This window comes from Cyrtonyx montezumae, unplaced genomic scaffold (assembly GCF_038088225.1).
Source record: "Cyrtonyx montezumae isolate F1298 unplaced genomic scaffold, pur_monq_1.0 scaffold_19, whole genome shotgun sequence".
Taxonomy (NCBI): Eukaryota; Metazoa; Chordata; class Aves; order Galliformes; family Odontophoridae; genus Cyrtonyx; species Cyrtonyx montezumae.
Window position 1 is genome coordinate 9,425,449 of NW_027071925.1, and position 25,348 is coordinate 9,450,796.

The following is a 25,348-nucleotide window of genomic DNA, read 5'->3' on the forward strand; positions in this document are numbered from 1 at the left end:
TCAACCACCTGCTCAAAAAAGAATAGCTGCGACTGTTTATTTTAGGTCCCTTGGAGAATACCGTCACATTGCTCCTCCTGTCATGGCTTGGCGTGGTCTCAGCTCCACGTGTGTTCCTCCGGTGAGTGGGGAGGGCAGCAGCTGCCCGGCCCCATCCAGCAGCCGTCCTCCGGGCTGGGGCAGTGAGGGAGAGGAGGGCAGGGCAGAGGGATGGACGGATGATGGATGGAGTGGCTGCAGCTCTCAGCTGCACCAGGAGGAGAGGGTCTGGCTTGTGATTTCTGGCAACTTAGAACTGGGTTTGTTTCATTAAAAAAATAATAATAAAATGCTGCTGCTGCTATCTGCAAAAGGAAAGAGAAAAGCCTGTCAGCACCCTGGAGCTCCAAGACTGAGCTGTACTGGAAGCAGTGAAAAACGAGCAAGAAACACACAGATATGTGAAGGATCAGAAACGAGAAGAGCACAGTGATCGGGCGTCAGCAGATGGGACAGTGGGGACACCATGCTAATAACTTCAGTTCACCTCAATGGCAAGCATGCAGCCCTTAAACCATGCCCAACAAACTCTGGAAACACCATAACATAACAGCTCCAACCCAGACAACACAATCCCCACAGATCTCTGAAGGGCTGAAGCTCCTGGGGGAGCCGGGCAGTGCCCTCAGCCTGCTCACACTGGGAACCATCATTACTTCTTTCAGGAGGTGAAGAGTCAAGGCGGGTGTGAGTGTGGCTGGAAATCCCAGCTACGGGGACTCAGAACCAGACCACAGAGCAGTCTGCATTCATATGGGTTATGAAACAAAGCGAGGGCTTCACATCCCGCCCGGCCACAGGGGCTGTTGGGTAATGAACCAAAGCTGTTACCACCTCCCTGAACTCTCATCATTTCCACACAAGCAGGAATTTGCTCACACACAGAAGCACTGAGGTTACCTGGACTCCTACTTTTCCAAGTGAGTTGAAAAGCAGACCTTACATTATCCAAATCTCCACCCGCCGAAAGCTTTAATCGCTCAGTGGCCCCATCTCCTACTTACAGTTCGGTGTCTACAATAACATCTGGCCTCTCCAGAGTCTGCCGTCTCCTCTGGATGGCATCCACAATCTTTTTCCTGGGGCCCAACGGGATGTTGATGCTCTTCAGGTCATTGTCTGAACACAGCATGAGGGCCTCCAAGTCGATCTTTTCCCTCTTCAAGATAGAGATGAACTCGAACATGTGCAGGGAAGCCAGGAAGGTCTCCAAGGGGCTGGTGTCCGGTTCGTCATCGTCGTCCAGGCCCAGCTCCACCTCGTCCCAGGGCAGCTCCTCCGCGTTCCCCTCCTGCAGGCTGTTGGCACTGCCGATGCTGTCGTTGAGACTTGGCGAGCGCTGCAGGCGGCTGCGCAGTTTGACACCGACCCCATCCGCGTTGCCCTCCCCCGGCACGGCCGCGTCCTCGCGGCCGATCCCGAAGAGCCCGCTGCTCACGTAGTTGCGCCGGAACACCATGGTGCCCAGCCCGGGCCGGTTGAACAGGGACTCGTGGCCGGAGTCAGTGCTGACTTCGGAGTGGGCCGAGTCCATGTGCAGCCCCGGGTCGCTTATGGCACGGGACACGGTGTCCTCGTCGCCGAGGAACATGTCTCGGATATTACGCCGAGTCCACTCCTTGGGGCTGGCGTACGTGCCCTGCTTCACAAACATGACGTCGTTCCCCAGCTGCAGGCCGGACAGGGAGCGCACGCTCTTCCTCCCGTCCTCGTAGATTTTGAACGTCCCATCCACCTGCTTCTTCCTCTCCAGCTTCTTTTGTATTTTCGTCTTCCCCTTGGCCGTGCCGTGGATGGTGGCTTGTGAGTATGGCAGAGACGTCACCATAGACATGTGCTGGAACTTCTTGCTTAAGGTGCTGCTCGAATAGCTGGAGAAGCTCATGGTGTCTGAATTATCCAACATTTCCTTCCTGTACCTTTTCTCCATCCTTTCGTGGTGCTTCTTCTGCAGCTTCACGCAGTCCTTGATCCTCCGCTCGGCGTCCCGGAACGCCTTGTCCTTCAGCTTGCTCACCAGCTTGGGGTTGAGGCTGCTCTGCTTCGCAGCGATGGAGTCCAGGTAGCGCACGCACTCCATGTGCCCCTTCATGGCTGCCATGTCCAGCGGGGTGTGGTAGTCGTTGTCCAGGCACCAGATGTTGGCCCCAAAGGAGATGAGGAAGGAAAGGCAGTTCAGGTGACCGTTGGCTGCTGCCAGGTGTAGAGGGGTGTTCCCCCAGATGTCACATTTGTCTGGATCCCCCCTAGGCAGCAAGGAAAAGAAGTGGTTAGCATGCAGGCCTGGCTGACAGACCCTACTGAGATGTCTTAAAGAATGAGCTATTGAAGGCGTACGGGGCAAACCAGCACCTGCACAATGGATCTTCTCATCTCCCACAGCCTAGTTTTATGTCTTTTGATGGGGTGTGCAATGCCACAGAATCATGTGCCTGACAAACAGACCTGCAGTAATTCCCATGACTTGAATTTAGCTCTCAGGAAACTCACGTTCCTGCATCAAACCAGTTTTGGGATGAAGACAGACCAGGTTCCGATTAGCCCAGAGCTGAGATGGAAGGCTGCTTCCAGCCCAGGCCTCAGAGTTTCCAACCTCAAACATGGCATTAGATCACAGTCAGATTCCATCTTCTAATCTTCATTCAGATTCCATGGAGAGACGTCCTGAAATACCCCTCCACGCACCACAACCTCAGTGGGACTCTATGGTGTCCCACCACGATGGGAACACCACACGAAAGGGTCACCCATCCCCAGCACGGGTTCTGAAGGCATCCTCCCACCTCCCTGCCCATCCACGCCAGGGGAACCCGGAGCACCAGAGGGCACGACTTAGGAGAGAACAAGGGCAGGGTTACTGGCACTGCCTCGGGGTTGGGGTTCTGTGGGGGGGCTGCCGTCCCACACGTGGTTTCGATTGCACGGTGGTATTAGCACATCCTAAGAATCCAGTTTCAGAGAAAGTGGAGATTGGATTTCTGCACTCCTCAAGAGCTGGACACGTGACCTATGCTGCTAGTGTCCCTTCTCGCTTCGTGCCCCGTCCCAGCTGTGCTGATGGGGCACAACTTCCCCGCACCTCCCGCCTCCCTTGATGGGACAGGCATGACCCTGGGACTTGGGAGACTTTCATCCTTCTGCCGTTCCTCTGTATCTATGATCTGCTGAAACTAGAGATGGCTCACACCCCTGCTGGCACCAGCTTTCACTCGAGTGTGTGTGCTAACTATATGCAGCCAGCAGCAGTATCTGTCAGCAGAGCGCTCTCCTTCATGAGCGTGGATAAGGAAAAGATTTTGTGAGGGCTGCATGGCTCCGTGCGGCTCCTGCCCCGTTCCCCGCCGCCCTTCCCCATGGGCTCCAGAGGAACCCAGTGCTGCCCCATCACCACGAGGTCCCTGTTAAGCAGCAGTTGGTCAAAAGGCTCAGAGCTGTGTAAGGGAGCTGTGCCAAAAAGCCCCACAGACCCCACAGGATTTATGTGTTCAGGGCTTTTGACGTCTCTCATAGAAGCAGAGGAAGGCTGCAGAGATGAGGAGCCAGGGAGGGGGGGACGGGGGGCTGCAGGAGCCATCCATGTGTCAGGAGAGGTCCTGTGGCAATGCCGGCTTCCCAGGAGCGGTGACTCCCCGCCCCTCCCTCCCACCCTCGTAGTGACATGTCCAGGCTGGGAAATTCATGGGGAGGATTAATATTTGATGATTTGCAAGAGAGGAGTAAATTATTGATGCATCTGGATTAAAGAGCCAGCAAAACTGGAACTGCTGGGGCTGGCGGTGGGGTCCAAGGGCACGAGGAGGGGCTGCACACGTTTGGGGATCTGTGATTCGGACAGGCACCGGGCGGTGGGCTGCGCTGAGCAGCCTCGCTGCCCAAGGCAAGTTCATGGGTGTTCACCACGACGTTCCTCTCACGTCCAGATTGGTTTGGGTGGCAAAGAGCAAAGACAGGAAGGTCCCGGGTGATTCACGTCTGAAGGTCTCCTTTGCTCACGTTTTCATTGCCTCAGAGGATAAACAAGGGGACAGATCACCCAACCTGGCTTTCTCAGGACATTTCCACTGATAGAAACAGAACTTCTAACGCAGAATTAGATCTCCAGGTTCATTTGTCCCATAAACGTCTGCCAGAGGCACTAGAAACAAGGAAGGAGGAACGCTGACTGGCAAAGTAGCTGTGTTTGATCTGGTAATGAAGAGGAGCCCTCCCTCCGGTGGGTGTCCGTCGGCCCAAAACTTCACCTCCAGGGCACTGTGCATCGGCAGATGCTGACTGCAGGGTCCACTAAGTGGGAACGCATTTTAATTACAGGTGTGAAGCACAGCGCTCCTCAGCTTCAAAGTGTTTTTGAGTGCTGAGTCAACTCCCATAATAATCACTATTAAAAATGCAGTTAATTGAGCTCCCTGGGTGGATGTGTGCATCTCCTGAGTCACCGCGTGCTCCCTGTGCCACGCACGCTCACTCCCTTCCTGCCGGTTTTCCCCTTCCACTTCTCCCGTGGGACCCCAATTAGCCCTGGACCCGCTGGCACTCACACACGTCCTCCGCTGTCCATGTGCATCGTTCCTCCCACGCTGAGGGTCTGGCTCACGGTGCACTCAGCGCGTGGGGAGCGGCGCGGCCTCTGAACGGGGCACGGAGCAACCCTGGGTTCTGCGAAGCACGTGGCGATGTTTTGTGGGCAGAGCAGAAAACCATTCACAGCTCGAGGAAAAACCGAGCAGCTTCAGGGCGACGACATAAGCACGGCTTAAAAATGAGCAGAACAATGAGCTTGGGACCCAGCACGGAGCCTTCAGCGCCGCCCTGCCCGCTCTGCTGAGGCAGGGATTCAGCTTTTGTCCAACGAGTTCAGGTGCCACTCAACCCAGCAGCGGATGCTCCGTGAGGTCCATCTCAGGGCTCTCAGAGGTGCTCATCGTGCTCCATCCCTCTCCTGCACCGACCCCAGGCTGCACCCCACAGCTCCCCATCGTCACGGCCACAAGCACAGCACTGACCGTGGATCTGCACGGCAGAAAGATGTACCTCTGCAGCTCCTGGGGGGTCCTCAAGGCAAAAAGCTGATCCCAGCAGAGCCCCTCAGCCCCGGGGGACCTGGAGCTGGACTGATGCCCATCACTGTCACAGCAGTGCGTAACGGACCGTGCTGAAGAATGGCTGCCTCTGAAGATCTGCAGCACTAAATGCCAGACAGCCTCTTTTCCCAGCCGTCGTGTTAATTGAGGGTTTTTTTGCCTCTCCGGAGCCCAGCCAGGAGGAAGAAAAAGGCTTTTTGTGTCACTAACAAGAAGGATGAGCACTGCTGGCTCCTCTGCCCTGTCCTCTCTCCCCATCCCCCGTCCAGTGCATCTCTCCACTGCCCAGCACTGGTTTGGGGCATTGGGCACTCCCAGGTGCCCCCAGGTTCCCAAATCTCCCCTCGTCCTGGACCGTTTCCCCTCCCCAGCGCTCCTGGCTGGAAGCGTTTCCATTTCTCAGCACAGGATGGAGGGGTGGAGAGGTTTTGCTGCTGTCCACGTGGTGCAGAGAAGGGCGCCGGCTTTGCCTGCCATCAATCACCTAAAGGGCACCGGCCCTCTGCCGTGCTATTTTCCCTGTCAGCAGCAAGTGTATATTAGGCCATTAATTAAACAGCAGCCAAGCTGCACGCAGACACATCCACCAGGATTTAATTTGATGTGAATTTATAGAAGAGGATCCCGTGCAGAACTGCAGCTCTTGGGCTCGGTGGGCATGGATGTGTGGGTCACAGCAGGCAGACTTTGGACCCGTCCCGTCCAGCAGGGCTCCTGGCTGTCACAGCACCTTCGCACTCCTTCCCAGCAGCAGCACAGGGCAGCCCCTCCTGGGCTCTGCGCTCAGAGCACGGCGTTGCCCTCTCCACACTGGACGTTCCTTCCTGAGCTTTCCCTGTTGTGCCAGGCACCAAAGGACTTCTCAAAATGGATGTGCACAGCCTTCCTGGTTCAGAATCTGAAGAGAAAATGCAGGTGCAAAGCAGGCTGCTGGTGGGGCACATCCCGACCCCGCTCTGGGTAGGACAGGCAAGCATCACCCGCTGCCAGCTGGCACAGCGCGTCCCTCCTCCATGCGAGCGCTCTGTGAGTCAGAACGGGCACTCGTTGTCTCTGTCCCCTCGCTCAGGAAGGATGGCTTCACAGCAGTGACCCAATGTGCCAGAGATTCAGCTCTGCCTGTCCTTACAGGACCTGACTCGGGGCTCTCACAGGGGGACGCATCCCCACCTGGGAGCTACGGAGCAAAGGGTCGCTTATAGGGTGAGAGAAGCTGGGAAAACCCAGTGTGGGCATAGGGGAAAACAAGGGAGAAAAATAACAAATAGGGGACAGGAGTGGAGGTGATAGGGGCAGTAACCATCGCTTTGTAGGACAGCTACACAGGGAAGAGGGAAAGGCACGGGGCACACTACCCTGCCCCAGGGAACCACGCACCCCCCAGCACTCACCCTCTGCTGACGATGAGGCGCAGGGCGTCCAGGTTGCCATGGTAGGCAGCCCATAGGGTGGGGGTCATGCCATCCTCGTCCGGCGAGTTCAGGTCTTTCTTGGTGGCTTCCTTCAGCAGGTCCAGGTAGCCGTCCCGGGCCGCTCGGTGGTACTGGTCGTTCATGGTGTGCAGCGGTGCCCAGGAGAGCACATGGGTGCGCAGGGGGCTCAGGGAGCGGGCATGGGGAAGGGGAGCTGCCAGGAGGACCCCGTCACCTCGTGCAGCTCTGCCCTTAGCAGGACACCTGAGAAGTGCAGGCAGGGAGGCAGGGACTCCTTCCAACCCAGCGCTCTTCAGGGCTTCCCCTGGGTCCTAAACATCCCCCGGCACCTCCGCCAGCGCCGCAGAGGCTTCAGTTCAGCAGCGCTGCTGCGCCGGGCTCAGCCAGAGCTGCGGATGTGGGGTCACCCTGAGGCGGCTCAGCTCCGAGTGTGGGGCAGGCAGGAGGTGTCCGAGTGTGGGGCAGGCAGGAGGTGTCACGGGCTGACTCCTGCCTGACCCCGCGCGCCTGACCTCTACACGGTCAGCGGGGGCTGATGAAGCAGCACCGGGGGCTCAGTCCCATCACAGTGGGGACACGGAGGGACCCCAAAACCACCCCTGCTCGTGTCTGAGCACTTCTGCCATGACACGTTGGGGGCGCAACATGGGTTCTCCAACACCTTTCGTGCTGACACAAAATTTCTGCAGGCAGCTGCTCAGGGCCAGGGAATCATTTCCCGCAGGATTGCCTGGCCCGTGGGCACCCTCTGCTGTTAGGAAATGCCAAAGTGAGTCCGGATATCGCCCCAGGCACGCGGCTGTGGCAGCGCACTGTATCACCCAGAGAATCCTAACCCCTGGGCCACAAGGGAGGAGGAATTTCCTGCTCCTCTCCGTGCTGAGCCCCACTGGTGCCCCATGGCAGCGGGGCTCTGTCCCGGCCCCGTGCCCGGCTCCAGGGGTGGCACGGGATGGGCTGAGCGGGATGAGAAAGGGAGGGTGGCCCAGAGCAGCACCGGGTGCGACGATTGAGCCCGGGGTGACCCCGTGGAGTCACTGCCCGCTCCCCCCGTGGCCCATCCCCCACCGCCTCCCCCACGACGGACGCATCGCACATAGAGGTATTCGCTGCCGGGATCCTTCAGGAGAAAAGCAGCCCAGTAATGCCTGCAATTCATTACTGAGGTTATTTAATGATTCCTGCACTATTACTCGCTAAACTTGTTATTACCTTGCTCTGTGGTGGCTCCCACGGGAGACCGTGCGCGTTGCCCAAGGCAGGAAGCGCTCCTCGCTCTGTTCCGGTGTCGGAGCAGCTCCGTGGATGCGGTCACATTGTGCGGAGGCTGCGGACAAAGAGAGCACAGTGTGCGTGGGGATCGCGTGGGCCCTCCTGCTGCCTGCCCTCTTCTCGGCAGTGCCCCCCAGCGCTGCCTGCCGGCCCCGGCTCCGTCCGCACGGCTGCTCAGTATTGGGTCCCAGAGAAAACCAGCAGGGACCAGTGAAAAGCAGCTGAAAAGTCATCTGCGCTTTACTGGGCTTTCCAGTAGGCACTATACTCTTCAGCCTTTCCTTACAGAGATGTCCCGCTGGCTGCGGATGTGCTGGCCGTGTGAGCTGAAGGAACCTCCACGTGGGTCCATGTCTATGGACTGATCCTTAGGCACACCTTTGTGGCACCAGGAGTCGGACCTTACGGGTCCCTCCAAGCCCGGGATAGCCCACGGTGCGGTGACAACTCGATGCCCTTAGCCCTGACCTCTCCACGCTCCTTCTGAAGGCGGAACGCACCCACGTGCAGCCCCGAGACGGGCGCCGGGTGCGGGCTGAGAACGGGCGCGCTCAGCGCAGCAGTGGGGAGCGGGCGGCAGCCGGGGGGGGCAGCAGGGGACAGGCAGCGCGGGGTCCCCGCGGCGGGGGAGGACGGCTCCCACGGGGAATCTCCTGTCCACGAAAGCGACGCTCCGCGCTGCGTGTCCCCGTGTCCCTGCTGAAACGAGACAGTAAAGACGCGCAGAGCTCCGCTCGACGCTCCCGCTCCGCCCCGGCTGCATCCTCCTGGAAATGGGAGAGGAAAAGCTCGCACGGGGGGAGGGAGAAGGGCGATCCCACCCGGAGGGCAGCAGGGGGAGCAGAGATGCCTGGCCCCACACCCTGCCCCGTTCTTGCGCTAAACCTTCCCCCTCGTTGGCGTCGTGGGGCAGCACCGAGCTGCCCTTGGCACTGAAAAGATACAAACACCAATTTCTTCTCTTTCCTTAAAAGCATTCCTGCGCAGGGCAGGCTCAGAGCGTGCTGATGGCAATGGCACAGGGTGAGGCAGTGTTTGCTCTGCTTAGTTAACCAGAACGTCAGGCCCAACTCCATCAGCAAAAAGTTCATCACCTGAAGCATCTTCTCCTGGGCCACGAGAGCCGGTGCAGTGAAATTACCAGGGTTTGGTGGCTTTGCTCTGCCTGTGGCAGCTGTGACCCTGCGACCGAGCGGTCGCACCACGCTCAGCAGTGCTCTCACCCCATGCCCTCCCTGGGTAAATAACCCTTATCTCCTCATCTCTCGTGCTTCCCCAAAACCAGCAATTGCCCAAAATGGATCATGTGAATTTCCCTGAGAAGTCCACGAAGCACTGCTGTCATCTCCAGACATGGTATAAATCACAGAGACGTCCCAGTGGGTATAAATTCGTTGGCTGATCAAACTGCAGTAACGGGGAAACATCTCCAGCAGCCCGGCAAGAGCGGAGCTTGGATTCCAGGCAGCGGAGCAGGTTGGTGCAACGCTCGGTTTGAGCACTCTCTTGGATTTGTTTCAGGCTTTTCAAAGGGATTCAAGGAGATCCCAAGCTTGGCACAAAGAGCCACTGGAGATGGCTCACGTCACTCTTGCAGGAACTGCTGCAAACCACAGTGTGACGTTCCGAAGGCTCCCGGGGCCGTCTCACCTTTCAGTGCCCCACTCCTTTGCCAGCATGACGTTTTTTCTCAGAACGTTTAGTAGTTGGCATGTAGAAATAAAACCACATTGGACATTTGCCCAGGATATTTGATCTTGGGAGTGCTCTTCTGGTGTCTTTCCAGCGTCTTACATCAATAAACATCAATAAATATGTTGCATGTCAAATTAGGCATTGCTTTGTTAAATAGAGCCGTGCAAAAGCATCTTAAGCAAGGTTATAGCTGCAGGGGAACTGGGAAGAAACAGTATGAAGTAAGTTCGTCCCTGTTTCTGCTCCTCCTGCCCCCGACTTCCACGTTCCTCTGACACGTTCTCTCTTCCTCATACCATATCTCGCGTTGGTCCAGCCCTGAGCTATTCAAAATGAAGTGACCTCGCACTCATGGCCTCTCTTCCCAACAGCACTCCCCCTCAGCTGAACCATGACTGAAGAGCCCGTGCGGAAGGACAGCGAGATCAGAAGGGCCAACTCCAGCATGGGCCGTGGATCCAAGGATGACAAAGCCAGCCTGGCTTCCAGCCAGACCACGTCCTTCAGCCCCCAGCCCCACCAGCCCTCGGCTCCGGGCTCCAAGGAGGTGTGGAAGAAGGGCGGCCGCATGTTCTCCATCCTGCTGGCCGTGCACCTAGGCCTGCTGGCTTGCACGCTGGTGAGCAGTGGGGCTTTTGAGAAAATTGCCGTGCATGATTACGATGTCTTTTTCCTGCTGACTGTCATGATGCTGATAGTCATCATATGGATTATCTTCTACCTCGTCAGCACCGCGCGGTGCCCGGATGCCATCCTCTGCAAAGACTCCCACGCTGGACCCATCTGGCTCAGAGGTAGGACCTTGGGGCGAGGGCTGGAGCTGAGACCAGAATGCTATATACAAGATGTCAAAGCTGACCTAATGTTCACTCAAACGCTGAGAAACCTTTTGAATGTATTCCTTAGCGGGGCAACTCTGATTTAGCAGAGCACTGAGTTAATTTCATACTCACACCATTTGGTCAGGCTCAAGAATCATGTCCTGTCCATAAATCTTCTCTGAGTGCAGCTACTACAGCTCACCTCCAAGCAGTGCATGCAGACAAAACCTGTCCTCCTTCCAGATCCACGCTGGAGGCATTGGGAAGATGGCATATCCAGGCTGTAGCATATCAAGAACCGTGGTGATGTGGCTCTGAGGGACATGGTTAGAGGGCTTCGTGGGGATGGGTCGATAGTTGGACTTGATGATCTTAGAAGTCAGTTCCAACCTTAATGATTCTATGATGCTGCTGCATCAGCTGCATCACCCTCAGCTGCCAAGTCTCCCTTTATCCACAATGGCTCTTGGTACTTTACAGTACCAGGTTCCAGACCTGTAATACCTGTTATCTCCAGACAGAGTAGAGAGCTTATTTGATTGACTTTCCAAAATCCCTTCCAGACAAAGTTACTTCACATAATTCCATTGGTGCCAAGATGACTTGGGTGCTGGGAGAGGAAAAAAGAGGTAGAAATAAACTCTGTGTCAATAGTTCCTCTTCTTCCATTTGTCCAGCTGCATTAGTCCATGCATGCAAACATCTTCTGTTCTGGTTCTTCAATAGGAGGCCTGATCCTATTTGCCATTTTCAGCCTTGTCATGGACGTGTTCAAAATAGGATATTACTCCAGCTTCTACAGCTGCCTGTCTGCAATCAAAATAATGTACCCCATCGTGCAAGCAATATTCGTGGTTGTGCAGGTAAGATGGCTGAGCTGCCCCCAGGGGAGAAGTCCTCACCCCATAGGTGTAGTTCAACAATTAAGTAGGAGTAGGATTTGGGCGTGGGCAGAGCAGAGGCAATGGGATTGGTCAGGAGGAGCAACAGCCAGCAGATGAAATGGCCAGCACTAAGGGCTAACAGCCTCAAAGTGAGAGATCCCTGCTTCAGAATGATGATTTTCTTGCAGCTGATCTTTCTTGTTTCTCCTCCTGTCCTTGCCAGACATACTTCCTGTGGATCTCTGCCAAAGACTGTGTCCATGTACACCTCAACATTACCAGGTGAGAACTGCTGCTCTTCGGTGCAGAGGAACCAGGTCACTGCAAACCCCCTGCACTCACACAGCTGAGAGGCAGTGAGGGGATAATCCCATCTCCCCTAATGCTAGCCCAAATTCAACCTGCTGAGCACCCAGCTGGCCTCAGGTCCCAGCTCAAGCAGCTGAGGCTTACGACCTATGGATTGAGCAGGGCTGGGTTCCAGATCAAGGATATGAGCTTTGCTCAAACAGATTAGTATGAAATAAATAATTAGCACTAAGTAAAATCTTTCATGGCTGACTTCTTCTTTCCTGGAAAAGACAAAGATGCAGTAGGTGTGCCTCAGGCTAAACAAGAAATAAGATCTTGTCCCCTTTTGCTGCGTTGGAGACCAACTCAGACCTATTCATCTATTCTGTATTGAGAAGTTCTTCCAAAACCAACAAGAGGATTCAGGCTCTGCTAATTCTCATGAACATGGACAAAACATAGGAAGGGAGTGAGAGAAGCATAAGAAAAGTTTGGGCTTTAGAGCCCCTTCACTGAAGTGCCCACAGACCCCCTCCAGCAGTCCCTGATTCCGTGCACATCTACAGTGTGGATGGGAGAGATGTGGCCTTGAGCCATTGCCTTAATCTCATGATCCTCTTCTTTCTGCAGGTGTGGCTTGATGCTAACTCTGACCACAAACTTAGCAGTGTGGATGTCAGCGGTGACAGACGAATCTGTTCACAAAGCACATTCAAAGCTGAAGAAAAACACAACAGAGGAGCTGTTCAGATGGCTCCTGAAAGGTAATTCCCTCGTTTGTGAAAGCAGCTGGCCCAGGGACGGAACCCATGGGGTGGAGATTGGTCTGAAAATCAGCTCTTACCTTTTTTCAGAAGGCCCATCCAGAGCTGAAGGTTTCATTTACACAGCTGCTACGTTAGCAGCCATCTAATGAATAGATGGAAGAGTCAGGAAGGTGCAGGGGTTTGGACAAGTGGAATGAGAATGAAGAAGGGAGGGAAGGAGATGTAGCTTGCTGCCTGCCTGGCTTCTTTAGAAAAACTGAAGTATATGTGTCCTTGTTTTCCAAGCAGTCACATTCTTTTGTTGGTTTTGTTTTCTCTGACCCCAAATGTTCAGTTCCCTGGGGCTGCCAGCGAGCGTTGGCTCCCCGCCGTAACACCACTGCATCTGTGCTTTCATCTCCTTTCAGTGGGAATGAGAAGTAGCTCGGCAGAAGCATGCAACTGCAACAGCCAAATCTGCCAGATCTTCAAGAACGGCTATTTCTGGCTGTACCCCTTCAACATTGAGTACAGCCTGTTTGCCTCTGCCATGGTTTACGTCATGTGGAAGAACGTGGGGCGCGTTATAGAGCACCACGCCCACCACGGTCAGCGCCTGAAGTTCAGGCTCTTCCGAAGGACCTTCTTCGTAGGCATTGTGCTGGGCCTCATCGTCCTGGTGAGTGGCCTGGGAGTCCTTGTCGTTTATGAGGTGCAAGTAAACTCCAGCACTGAATCCAGCAATAAGAGCCAAGCGCTCACCATGTACTACATCTTCAACATCGTTTGTCTGGGCCTGATGTCCCTCGTCTGCATTGGAGGCTCTGTCATCTACCGCTTCGACAAGAGAGACATGGATCGGCACAAGAACCCGACGCGGACGCTGGACGTGGCCCTGCTGATGGGCGCTGCCCTGGGGCAGTACGCTATTTCCTACTACTCCATCGTAGCCATCGTGGCCAGCACGCCGAGGGACACCATCAGCGCGCTCAACCTCACCTATGCCCTCCTCATGATCGCCCAGCACACTTTCCAGAACATCTTCATCATTGAAGGCCTTCACCGGCAGCCCCCCAAGGAGGACCACAAGCACAGCTCTCAGCAGAAGGACCTCTACGGCCTCACCTTCGTCAACGTCAGCGCGGTGTCCCTGCGGGTGCCCGACAGCGGCAGCGCCCCGGGCACCGAGGGCACCCACCCTTCTGACCTCGTGCGGTCCCTCACAGCCCCCAAGAAGATAAACTGGAGGAGGAAGTTCTTAAGGGAGATCTCCATGTTCCTCCTGCTGGGCAACATCATAGTGAGTACCTGCAGAGAGAAGAGCTCCTCGGGGTGGGGGGGGAAGGGGGCTGGAACTGGGCAGTCATTGAGGTCCCTTCCAACCCAAACCATTCTTTGTTTCTATGTAGAGTGACCCGAGGATAAGTGTGGGTTTTCTGGAGAAAAGGCAGCACGACTTTTCTCAAGACCCATGGCCTAGATGCACAAGCCTGGCCAGCTTCAAAGGTGCACGCTGCATCTTTCCAGAGCCTCCAAGTCCCCATCTAGTCAGCGTACCCTGTCCTCAAACCAATTCTACGTATCAGCAGACAAAGAACAGACTGACAGCTCCCACACAGCCAGATCCGTGCAGCTGAGCCTGGCTCGGTTCGTACACACTGAGCTTGCGTGGACAGAGCTGCTGCCAGCTCAGCCCCACTCGTGCCTGCTCCACCCAGGGGACCGGTGCCTGCGAGCACCGCATGCCATGCCCTGCTGCTTCCCACGCTGAGCGCTGTGGCACTCGGTCCGAGGCCATATCTGAGCACAGATGGCAGCTCTTCTTTGGGTACAGCACCAGACCATACTTGATCTCGATGCCATCCCACGCTCCTGGCCCATGCCCTGCAGGCTCTCCTCACCTCTCAGTAGCTGTCAGTGCAGGCGTGTGCTGTCCTGGACATCTTTCTCACCGCAGTGTATTCTTCCATTTCTCAAACAGCTCTGGATCATGCCAGCGTTTGGCGCCCGGCCCCACTTTGACAATGACACAGAACTGAACTTCTATGGTGATTCCATGTGGCCGGCCATCGTGGACATTTGCTTGCCCTTTGGCATCTTCTACCGAATGCACGCAGTGGCCAGTTTGCTGGAGGTCTGCATCATGTCCTAATGAACTCTTGCAAGGAAGATGAGAACCTCCTCAACCCACCCACCTTCACCCCCCAAGGCGGGGAGCCCGGCCCCGTGCCACCGCTGCCTGAGCTGCGTCCTCGTGCAGTGTCGGGGATTTCTGAACTGACAGTGAAGATCATCACAACATAGCTCCAGATTTTATTTTTGCTACGTGTGTGTGGGTGTGCAGTGAGTGTGTTTGAAGTTCTCAGGCCTTAAAAAAAGGAGAAAAAAAAATACAAAAAAGGAAGAAAGGAACCAGATGGTAATTACCCTTAGCTCATACACAGAGGATCCCCTTCCTCCCCAGGGCCCGTTCGCCCCCTGCCACTGGTGGGCTCTCCCACGAGTGCTCGGCCCCGTGGGATGGAGGGACCGACTCAGGCGTGAACAGCAAAGGGAGGGAAAGCACTGCACCTCCAGTCCGGCCAGTCAGAACCCAGTTCCCCCTGCAGAGATGTGAACAAAAAACTGCTGCCACCAAAGGCTCTGGGGAACGCTCCTCCTGCCCTCTACGCATCGCCCGTCCCTATTGCCCACACTGAGCCTTCCCAGCGCAGCCCCCCCGCCCCTCCCCCGCGGGGCGGTGGGATGCTGGCAGCCGCACCGAGCACCGCGCTGCCCTGCCTCTTCTCCCCTGGGTTTTCCTGGATCAGTGCTCAGGAGCCATAGGCATCGTAGGGGCAAGACAGCAGGATGAAGAGGGTGTTTTTTCTTTTCTTCTTTTTTAATAGATTTTTTTTTTTAATAGCTGAACATTTTTGTACACAAAATTATTTATTGATTTTCACTGTAACATTCAACTCCTGGAGGGACCCTCCACGCCCCGCAATGCAGAAATCATCCAACGCTGCAGCTTCCCCACCCTCCTCCTGTGCCCTGGAGGTTGGACCGCAATGCACCGTCAGCCCTGGAGGATTCGGGGCCGGGCCTCAAGGACAACCCTGTTCCACGGTTCCTGTCCCATGACCCATGGCTGCAGGCGGTGGGGAGGGGCTCACTGAGCAGGGGGATGCCCACGCTGCCTGGTGAGGTGTGCCCTGCACCCCAAGACACCTACAGGTATTGTTCAAATAAAGAATGCTCCAGAGATGGCAGAGATTGAGCCTTTTCTCACAGGAGTGTGTGTGCGTCTGCCAAAGAAAATAAAAAATAAAAGCAAATTGTGATACCTGGCATTGAGCAGAGTGCTTTTCCAACTTCCCTGCCCCAGGAGCTGCCAGCACGCAGCATCTCGCAGCCTCTATGCCTCTCCTGGCCCCATGGAGCTCACTCCTGTTTCAGCACTGACCTGGAAAGGATAATATCTCTGCCCAGAAATAATACCTTTCCTAAAACAAAAGCCCTCTCAATTTTAGCCGCAGGAGACATGGGTTGTGGCAGGAATGAGACACACGTGGTGCGCAGACATCACTCCAACGTACAGCTTTACCTCACACTGCTCAGGGGAAATGCCACCTCCAAGCACAGCTGTGCTCCTCGGGACAGATCCTGCAGAAACTCTGCTGTCAGCTCCTCCTCCGTGCCTGGAGGTGGGGAAACTGAGGCACTGCAATGGGGAGAACGATGTGCCCCGGGCTGGCTGCTTCAGTGGCAGCAAATGAAGAGCTGCAGGAAAGCAAAGGGCTGCAAAGGGGTTCTGACATCGCATGAGTTCGGTGGGAGCTGAACCCACCAACACAAATCCAGCAGCCTGGGGTCACGGTGCGGGGTCTGCACAGAGAGGAGGGCAGGAGAAAAGAGCAGGAAATCAGAAAGCGCTGCTCCAAAAAGAGCAGAGGTCACAGGAAAGGTCACGGGCACCGACCTGAGTCATCATCCCAGGCTGCCAGGCTTTCCATCCCCTCCTCTGCTTCTTAATCATCTGTTATTTGAGGGCGAGTTTTGTTTTATTAGGGGAAAAAGAAGTCTTTTATCGGGGTGATTTGCCCTGAGGTGTGTCAGAGACAGGGGAGGAATCCGAGTTAATCATTGCTGTCCATGAGCAGCTGGAAATGGATGCAGTCAGAAGTCCCAGGGCAGGAGGTGAGGACGGGGCTGCAGCGCACAGTGGGGCTCAGCCCTGCAGGAGCGGGATCAGGGCAGGGCTGGGACAGAGCTCTGCAGGGCTCGCACTGCACCGATCTCCCACAGGAGCACCTCAATTCCAGTGGGAGATCCCCCCCAACCTGTTAGGAAAACGCAGAGCTGAGCGTTGCCAGGACAGAGCTTTCCGGGCTCCACCTGCCCAGCTCTCACTGTGACCCCCGTGGGTGCTCACCCACCGGCCCCGCACGAGACGTCACTGTCACAGTTATCAGCAGAGGGGAAGGAGGAAGGGTGTGGGCTGGCCCGGGAGCCACGAGGCACCAGCATTCCTCTGAAAGCCCTTGGGCAAACACAGCCGTTGGGCCGCAGCCTCCTTCCTGCTCAGCTCCTGTTTACAGATCCGCTTGGCCCAGCCTGGATGCTGTTAGTGCTAAGCGCACAGATAACGCCACTGACGAGCACCTCGTCGATAGAGGGGCAAACACCACTGATAGCATTCAGCTGCTCGCCCTCAGCTTCCCAGTAAGGGCAGCTGCTCCCACAGACTGGAACCGCCAGGGGCTGACCCAGTCAGCTCAACTCATCCTTTCCCATTCCTGCACACTTGCTTACTTAACGATTGCATCTCTTGGTCAAACTTGGCTCCATCCATCGAATTTATACAGCTGTCATTCTGAGAATCGCAGAACCGTTTGGGTTGGAAGAGCCCCCTGAGGGCGTCCACCCCCTCAGCCCACCCCAGCACCGCTCTGACCACGGCCCTCAGAGCCACGTCCCTGCGGTGCAGGGAGCTCTATGTGGCCTTGCAGGGACCCGCACCTCCTCTGGCTCCAACCTGAGCTCCAGGCTTTGTAGCGTGCCTCCTCTCTGCAGCCCTGATGCACACCCCCATTGGAGAAAGCCATGGGGACACACGTGGCCCTGGTGCTTTTCCTCAGGCCCTTCTTTAATGTAAGAACCTCCGATTTCACCCAGACTTCCTCACCCCGCATTACAGACTCGTGGCTTCCATTTCCCAGTTTCACTCAGTTTAGGAGGACGAGTACTGAAGAACAGCCAGCTTTCCAACGCCTTGCATGCAGGTCACTGCCTTTGCTCAACCAAGAGCCCAGCAAAAAGCTCCTGGGAGATCCCAGCTCCTTTCAGAGCTTGCAGACGGGATCATGAGGATCGCCAGCACCCGGGGACAGCCCAGTGACGCTGAGCAGCAAAGCGTGCCCGCGCTGCTCCACGCAGGCTGGAGCTGCTGACACACCAGGGCACCTCGCCATGGGGAGCCACAAAACCCCGCACCATTCAGCAGCGTCCCGGCCGTGCCCGGCGAGCCGAGGTTGGGGAGAACATTAAACACCACCGCTTTCCCGGCTCCGCTGAGCCACCGCGGCTGCTCTGGCACACGCTGGGCGTTCTCACCCAGAAGAAGTGGGCCCCTTTTGCTCTTGTTTTCCATCCGTTTCGTCACATCCCGACGCACGATAACCCGCGCTCCCCCACCCACTCCACCCGCTGTTGGGCTCCCAGGAGCTCTCCCCAGCTCTCACCTCCCAGATCCTGTGTTTTCCAGCTGCAGAAGCACAGTGCTGCTGGGAGCTCATCCCGGGACGCAGGCAGCCCCTCTCCTTGCACCGCTCCGGGCTCAGTCAGAACTGCCACACGACCAAGGGCCTCAGCCCACCACAGATCCCGAGACAGAAATCAATTTGCCATACAACATGAGAAGGAACAGGAAAAGCACAGCTTGGACCGAGAGCATCCCCAGCCCCACGCGGCCGAGCCCGTGGGGTTTGCACATGAGGGTTTGTTCTGAAGGGAGCACTTACAGCTCAGAGCCATCTCCCCCAAAGCAGCACCTCTCTGCCAAGAACACTCACGTTGGTGCAGTCCCCACACTTTGGCTGGACCACGAGCTTTGTCTCTTGGGGCAGTCTGGGTATCTGTGCCATGGGTAAAGACACAGAGGAGTGCTACACCAGAGGAAAACTTCAGGGGCTACCTGGAAACAAGGGAGCGGGGATCGCAAGTGGACGTTAGCCAGAGCTAAGTGCTCCCATCTCTGCAGCCCAGAACAAGCTCACACCAGGAGATTAGCCCTGAACTTGCTCGAGCCATGGCATGAATTAGTCACGGCGGCTTGCGGTTCCACCAGTTGGCACATCCTGCACCAGCGCTGCTGGCATGGGGCAACCCAGCAGCTGCACGCAGGAGCCGTTCCCCATTGGCTGCTCTTGTCAGAGACGAGAGCGTCTCGCTGACTAATTAATGTAATGACAATAATAGACCCAAAGTAAACAAGGTGGAAAAAGAAAATCAATGGGCTCAGAGCAGAGGCCGCACTGAGCAGGGAGCAGCGCTGCCGGCATCTCAGCCCGGCAGGAGAGACGCGGCAGCGCGGGCAGGGGAGGTAAGGACGGGCTGAGCAGCGCGGGGCCACGGCGAGCAGCTGCGGTGTGCATCGCCAGGGCACTGCCGCCCCGGGACGCGGCTCTTCTGCTTGCCCTGGTGCCCGGGGCTCTCTGCTCGGTGCCCCTTTAGGGTGGGAAGGGGAGGGCCTTCGCTTCTGTGCTTGTATGGGAACTGAACAGGAGGAGTTTGGGAGGCACAGGGAGAAGGGTTTGGGATCCGTCTCCGTTAGTGGAAGCGTGTCGAATCCCCATGGACCAAAGGCAGACAGCATCTCGGTGCACACGTGAAGGAAGAGGGAAGCGCTGAAATCTCAATCCCCTGAGGCTTTGAGACAGAAGTCAGCGGCACTCAGTTCCTACCCCAACACATCCCCAGTGCTTCAGCACAGCCATCCCCACAGCGGCCCCGAGCGAAAGCAGCTCCCCTGCACCGACCCTACAGGGAGGCAGCTCCTCCCCGGACTGCACGTGGGCACCGAGATCACTGTTGTGGGCAAATCTTTGCTGAGGTCTTTCCCAGCACCGGACAGCAGCTTCCAGGCTGGGGCGCTTATCTGGGCCAACCCCTCCAAATCCCCGGGTCAGAGTGCTCGTGGCTCTGTGCTTCAAGGAGAAAAAGAAAGAAAAACAAACGTTAACTGTGCCCCACTCTCAGCCCCCCAGGGAGGGGAGTGGGTGTCCTCCTTGCACCTTGGATAAACTTACAAACACTATTATTTTTTTCCTATTCCCCTCTGCCATGATTTCTGCAGCCATACAAAGAACCCAAAAGCACAGGGAGGAGGTTGGCCCCCCCAACCAGAACACAACAGCTCTGAATTTTAAAGCAGGTCTTGAGCTTGCTCTGCATTCCCACCTATAACTCTTGGAGCAACAGAGAGGAGGAAAGCTGAACGTGGGGCTGTGGGCAGAGGTGTGAGAGGTGAGGGTGGGAAACCTGGCCCCTCTGCTCCCAGCAGCTCCCGGTGCCAGTGGGGCAGACACCGAATACCCATTTTAACACCGGTGCCTATTGACGTCTTTTGGCAGCGTGACCCTTTTCCCACTACCCTACGATGAGACTCTGTCCTCCAAATGCCAAACCTGGGCTGAACCCCGATCTATTCTCCCCACACACCCAGCTCTCTATAACCTCGCTTTCTCTTTGACCCCCGTCTGCAGCAGGTGACCACAGGCAGCCCAGCCATGTCGGGCAACAAAACCTCCAAGCAAAAGCTTTGCCACCACTGCAACAGCAGATCGGCCTCGGCCCCACCGGGCACCGCCACCATCCACTACGAGAAGTCCTGGCTGTACCGGCACTGCTCCCTGCAGCAGAGGGACAGGCAGGCTCAGAAATCAGGGCAGCTCTTCTCAGGGCTGTTGGCCCTGAACGTGGTGTTCCTGGGCAGCGCCTTCATCAGCAGTATGATTTTCAACCACGTGGCCATCACGCTGGCGGACGTCTGGATCCTGCTGTCCATCCTCAAGGTCTTGAGCCTGTGCTGGATTATCTACTACCTGCTGGGCACCAGCCGGCAGCCGCACGCTGTGCTCTACCGGGACACCCACGCTGGGCCAGTCTGGATCAGGGGTAAATCCTGCTTCAGTCCATCATCTCACGCCTTCCCCCTTCCTCCCAGAGCCTGAAATATACAGAAGTTCTTTCCTCGCTACCAAGAGCTGGAAGCCACAGGAGATGGAGTTAGGGCTCTGCCAGGGCACAGCTGGTGCCACACAGAGGAAGCAGAGCAGCCAGGAGAGCCCTGAGCTCAGCTTTCCTTCAGCCTCCAGAGCAGCCCCACGCTGCTGCCCCCTCTCAAAGCACAGCAGCCCCACACTGTCCTCCTTTCACAGCACAGCAGAAGGATCCTGCCCCGTGAGTCGCGTCCCAGTGACATCGCCTTCCCTGGGAGCTGTCCCATCACTGCTGCCTCACACTTTGTGGGATGCCATGTTCCTAAACAACCCTGCCTCTGTCTATTAGGGAGATTCCAATTAGTGCACAGCCTTGGTAATTAAGAGTGGAGAAGTGAAGACAAGAAAGCTGAAAGCTGCCTAAGGATTTAATGCAGCCAGAGGGGAAAGGGAGGAGCAGCAGAAAGGTCCCAACCTCTGCAGAGTAGCACTACCAAGAGCCTCAGTCTTACATTCACATGAGGTATTCACGAAGTAGAAACCATCACCTGCCAGCCGCCTACCTCTGTCACTCCAGAGTGCACAGAGAGCCTAAAAACTCTGTTCCCACCTACTGTCCAAACCCAGGAAACACCCTGCACTGCCCCAGCACCTCACACCAGGCTCAGCAGCCACTGCCCTTTCTCCCCTTCTCTCAAAATCAGGAATGCTCCAGTGGGGCAGGACAGCAGCCCTGCTCAAACCCCAGCATCCTCAGCCCCCACCCACACTTGGATGCTCCACAAACTCATCTCTGTTTATTCACTGCTGCTTTTGCTTTGCCCAGGGTCGCTGCTGCTGTTCGGCACTTTCAGCATCCTCCTGAACGTCTTTCAGATTGGCTACAGCGTCATTCAAATCAATTGCAAATCCAAGGTGGAAATCGTGTTCCCCAGCATTGAAATCCTGTTTGTTGCCACCCAGGTAATGCATGTTCCCCTTCCTGGCAGCTTGCACATCCCCTGTTCCGTCACTGGAGCGAGGGGTGGGGGAGTGGGGGTGCTCGGGAGAGTGAGTACAAGAAAGGTTCATTTCAAATGACACCCACGTGCATTCCTGCTGTGTCAGACAGAGACAAAAAAGATTTGGGAAGGCGTTGCCCTAGCTCTAAGTGACATACTGCAGGATCCAGGTGTGAGGTTTGCAGGAACAAAATAGGGAGAGAGGAAACTTCCCAGGAACACCTTTGCACCCACCTCCCTATGTGCTAATACAGCCCCAGCAAAACCCTTCGCGTGCAGGAGCATCTCGCACGTACAGTTCCCACCCTCCTTTGCCACGGGGGCAGGCACACTCATGCTGGAGCCACCTAAGGATGGCAGCACACGTGGCAGTGCTGCACACACACACACGTGTCCCCCACTCCATGGCTCCACGGTGCCTGTCCCTGCACACCACACACTGCCAGCTGCACCTTGCTCACGCTGTGCTTGTCATTATCTGCAGGCATTTTTCCTATGGCATCACTCTAAGGACTGCATTCAAGTTCAGCACAACCTCACCAGGTATGAAAAGAGGGAAAAAATCTTTCTGCATCTCTGGAGAAGCTCTTCCTTTCTGTTTGTGACCCTCCTCATCTCTGCAAGACCTTTGCCTGCCCTCGCTCAGATGTGCTCTGCATGAACAAGGACCAGGCTACGAGCACAGCAGCCCCATCCTTCTTCCACCCACTTTGGTTTGCACTCACTCCCTCAACTGCTACAGAGCTCACTGCTCTCTCTCATTCCCAAACACCCTCCCACTGCTCACAAAAGGACTCCTCCATGGGGTGACCTTCCTGCTCCCAGCACCTGGAGATGCCTCAGCCCTCCTTCCCACAGCCCCACTCAGGCCCAGGGCAGCGTCACCAGTGAGTTTGCTCTGCTCCTCCACGGATGGCAAAGCCATCCAGCACTGCCCAGACACAGAGCAGAGCCAGAAGCACAGCATCTGCACGCATCCTTACACCTGCAAGCAAGAAGCAAAGGGCAGCAGTCCAGGGCAGGTGGGCGCAGTCACTCATGAACAATGTCCACCGTCAGTGCAGTAACAGCGCTTTCTGTCCCTCCAGGTGTGGGCTGATGCTGACCATTGCCACCAACCTTCTGCTCTGGCTCCTGGCGGTGACCAACGACTCCATCCACATGGAGATTGAATCTCAGCTGCGAGAGGTGGAGCAGCGCCTGGCAGGCAAGGCTCCCTCCCCAGCACCCTGCTCGTGTTGGGCTGACAGCGAGCACGGGGAGGCAGCAGCCCTCAGTCACACTCAGACAGAATGAGCAGCTCCTCAGATTTCTGAGACTCCCGTTACTGGATGTTGTCTAGGGGAGATGTGATGCACAGGGCGGAGATCTTCACTCAAAGTGAGGAACATTATGAAACCATGGGACCGAGGGTTAGAAGGGAAAAGCCCACTGTCAAGTAGCATTTTTGTTCACATTTTCCTATCAGCTGCTCACAAAAGATTTCCAAACTTCAGCAGATTCACATAACTGCTATGCTTCAATTTCTGTGGATATGGAATAAATTAGGGGAAGCCAATAGAGCAAGGGCAAAGACAGATGAGGTTTTGCTGTGGAGGTCTCTCTCTCACCCAGCACTTCTGATGCTGACCAGCAGTGTTAAGCATTTGGGAAAAGGTTTGTGCTAACCCCTGCTCTTCTGCAGCGCTCATTACCTCGTAGACTGAACAGTAATCACTTCCCACTGATTGCTGAGAGGGACAGGTCCCGCACTCATGAAGCTTCTGAAGTTAGCCATGAGATCCAGGCTACCTCTCTCCTAACAGCTGCCTTCCTCTCCTTACATCAGGCAACGAGACGGACTCGTGTGCGTGCCCAAACACAACCACCTGCAAAGTCTTCCAGAAGGGCTACATCCTGCTCTACCCCTTCAACACCGAGTACTGCCTCATCTGCTGCTCTGTGCTGTACGTCATGTGGAAGAACGTGGGGAGACGCATCAGCCACCACCACATCGCTCACGTCAAGCCCAAATTCAAGCTCCAAGGAGTGGTCTTTGGGCCACTGCTGGGCGCTGCCGCCGTCATCATCGGGATCTGCGTCTTCATGATGTACCAGATCCAGGCCACAGGCTCAGCCCCTAACTACCAGGTCTTCGTGTTGTATTATTCCTACTACATTGTGCTCCTGCCCCTCATGTGCATGGTTGCAATCGTTGGGACAATCATCCATACCTTGGAAAAAAGGGAGCTGGACACCCTGAAGAACCCGACCCGCAGCCTGGATGTGATCCTGCTGATGGGAGCAGCCCTCGGCCAAATCGCCATGTCCTACTTCTCCATTGTTGCCATTGTGGCCACCGACCCCAGGGACAAGTTGAACAGCCTCATCCTGTCCTATTCTGTGCTCCTCATCTTTCAGTACATCACCCAAAACATCTTCATTATCGACGGGCTGCAGCGGCAGCCGTTCGTAGCAGCAGAGGCCCAGCACACAGCACATGCCGGGCAGCTTCCCGTGGTCCCAGAGCTGCCTGGAGAAGGGATGACTGCACCGAGCAGCAATCAGGAGCACACACACGGCTCTCCCAGCAAGGAGGAAGAAGTGAACGAGGAGCACGTCCGTGAAGCCCACGACCAGAGACGAGTGAGCGTGCTGGAGCTCGGGCAGGAGTTCCGCAGAGTTTCTCTGTCCTATATCCACACCTACTCTCACCTGAGTTGGAAGAGGAAAGCATTAAAGGAGATCTCCTTCTTCTTGGTTCTTTGCAACATCATAGTAAGTATTGTTTTCTCTGCTGCACCACAGCTTTGCCAACGTGTGATACCGAGACGTGCTCTCTCCAACTTTGGGCCTCCATTTCAAACAAGAGAGCTTTGCCCACCAAGATTCAGCCTTCTGGGGAGCGAGGCAAGGCTGCTTTCAGGTTAACGCTCCTCTCCTGTAACTCTACGCTCCCTCTTTCACCTCAAACATGGCAAGGCTTCCTGGGAACGGGAAGGAGGCAGCTAGTAAATCCTTGACGCAGAGAGCTGTCAAACTCACTAAGGGCGCTCGATGAAATAGTGCAGAAACACGAGGAACCCCTGGTGAGTCTTTGTAATGAGTCTCCAGCACTGGAACTCACCCAATAAACCACACGGCTCTGGAGTCCTCAATCAACATCAATTTCCACTACAGCTTTAAGCAAGTGAAAAACCATTGGCCAAGTGAAATTGTTTAGGAAGATGAAGCTGCCCTGGGCAGAGTGAGGTAATGTAACAGACCACATTAGATTTGGAGGCAGGAGTCAGCAGCTTTCCTCCTCTTCCCACACAATGAAACCCCTGATACTCCTGTGATATTCCTACAGGTACTTGTGCCAGCACTGAGATGAGAGTGCAAGTAGAAGATGATTTGTTTGATGGTGTCGTTTCTTTCTTTCCTTACTCTTTAGCTGTGGATCATGCCCACGTTCGGGGCTCATCCCGTGTTCGAGAATGGGCTGCAGAAGTCGTTTTACGGCTACTCCACCTGGTTTGCCATTGTGAACTTCGGCCTCCCCCTGAGCGTGTTCTACCGGATGCACTCGGTGGGGGGACTGCTGGAGGTGTACGTCTCAGCCTGAGCCGAGCGGGGGCTGCGCTGGGATGGGGCTCAACAACGACGCAGTAAGCAGCAGATATGCACCTGGAAGCTTTTTGGCTTTTTCTCTCCAGCTTCTGCTTTGACTTGTCCTTGCACATCTCCACGAGCTTCTGAAGAAAAGGAGATGGTTTTGTACTGCTGTTTTTTTTTTTCTCCATAGAGAGCAGAATGAAAAGTCATTAACAAGCTGCCTTACTGCTCTACAGGAGCATGCTGGTACTTCTCAGCATCTGCCAGGGGATGCCTATGGTAAAACGTGGGACTTCACCAGCTGCTAC

At 55.8% G+C, this 25,348-nt stretch overlaps 3 protein-coding genes across 4 annotated transcripts; 2 read left to right on the forward strand and 1 right to left on the reverse strand.

The window, feature by feature from the left end:
- Positions 1-226: 226 nt before the first annotated feature.
- On the reverse strand, positions 227-6,675 carry USH1G (USH1 protein network component sans). Of its 2 annotated transcripts, XM_065735632.1 has the most exons (3): positions 6,512-6,675; positions 1,044-2,285; positions 227-344 (listed from the first exon to the last, which is right to left on the reverse strand). In XM_065735632.1, the coding sequence occupies exons 1-3, from the start codon at positions 6,673-6,675 to the stop codon at positions 341-343; spliced, it is 1,410 nt and encodes a 469-aa protein (XP_065591704.1). In that variant the 3' UTR covers positions 227-340. The 2 variants fall into 2 exon arrangements, with proteins under 2 accessions (XP_065591704.1, XP_065591703.1); XM_065735631.1 differs by lacking the exon at positions 227-344 and having other exon boundaries at positions 578-2,285.
- A 2,571-nt stretch (positions 6,676-9,246) lies between these two features.
- OTOP2 (otopetrin 2) lies at positions 9,247-14,646 on the forward strand. The gene is made up of 7 exons (XM_065735538.1): positions 9,247-9,301; positions 9,892-10,314; positions 11,068-11,204; positions 11,449-11,507; positions 12,147-12,280; positions 12,691-13,562; positions 14,244-14,646. The coding sequence occupies exons 2-7, from the start codon at positions 9,912-9,914 to the stop codon at positions 14,412-14,414; spliced, it is 1,776 nt and encodes a 591-aa protein (XP_065591610.1). The 5' UTR covers positions 9,247-9,301; positions 9,892-9,911; the 3' UTR covers positions 14,415-14,646.
- A 5,385-nt stretch (positions 14,647-20,031) lies between these two features.
- On the forward strand, positions 20,032-25,054 carry OTOP3 (otopetrin 3). The gene is made up of 6 exons (XM_065735580.1): positions 20,032-20,419; positions 21,290-21,426; positions 21,949-22,007; positions 22,553-22,671; positions 23,293-24,221; positions 24,880-25,054. The coding sequence occupies exons 1-6, from the start codon at positions 20,032-20,034 to the stop codon at positions 25,048-25,050; spliced, it is 1,803 nt and encodes a 600-aa protein (XP_065591652.1). The 3' UTR covers positions 25,051-25,054.
- Positions 25,055-25,348: the final 294 nt, after the last annotated feature.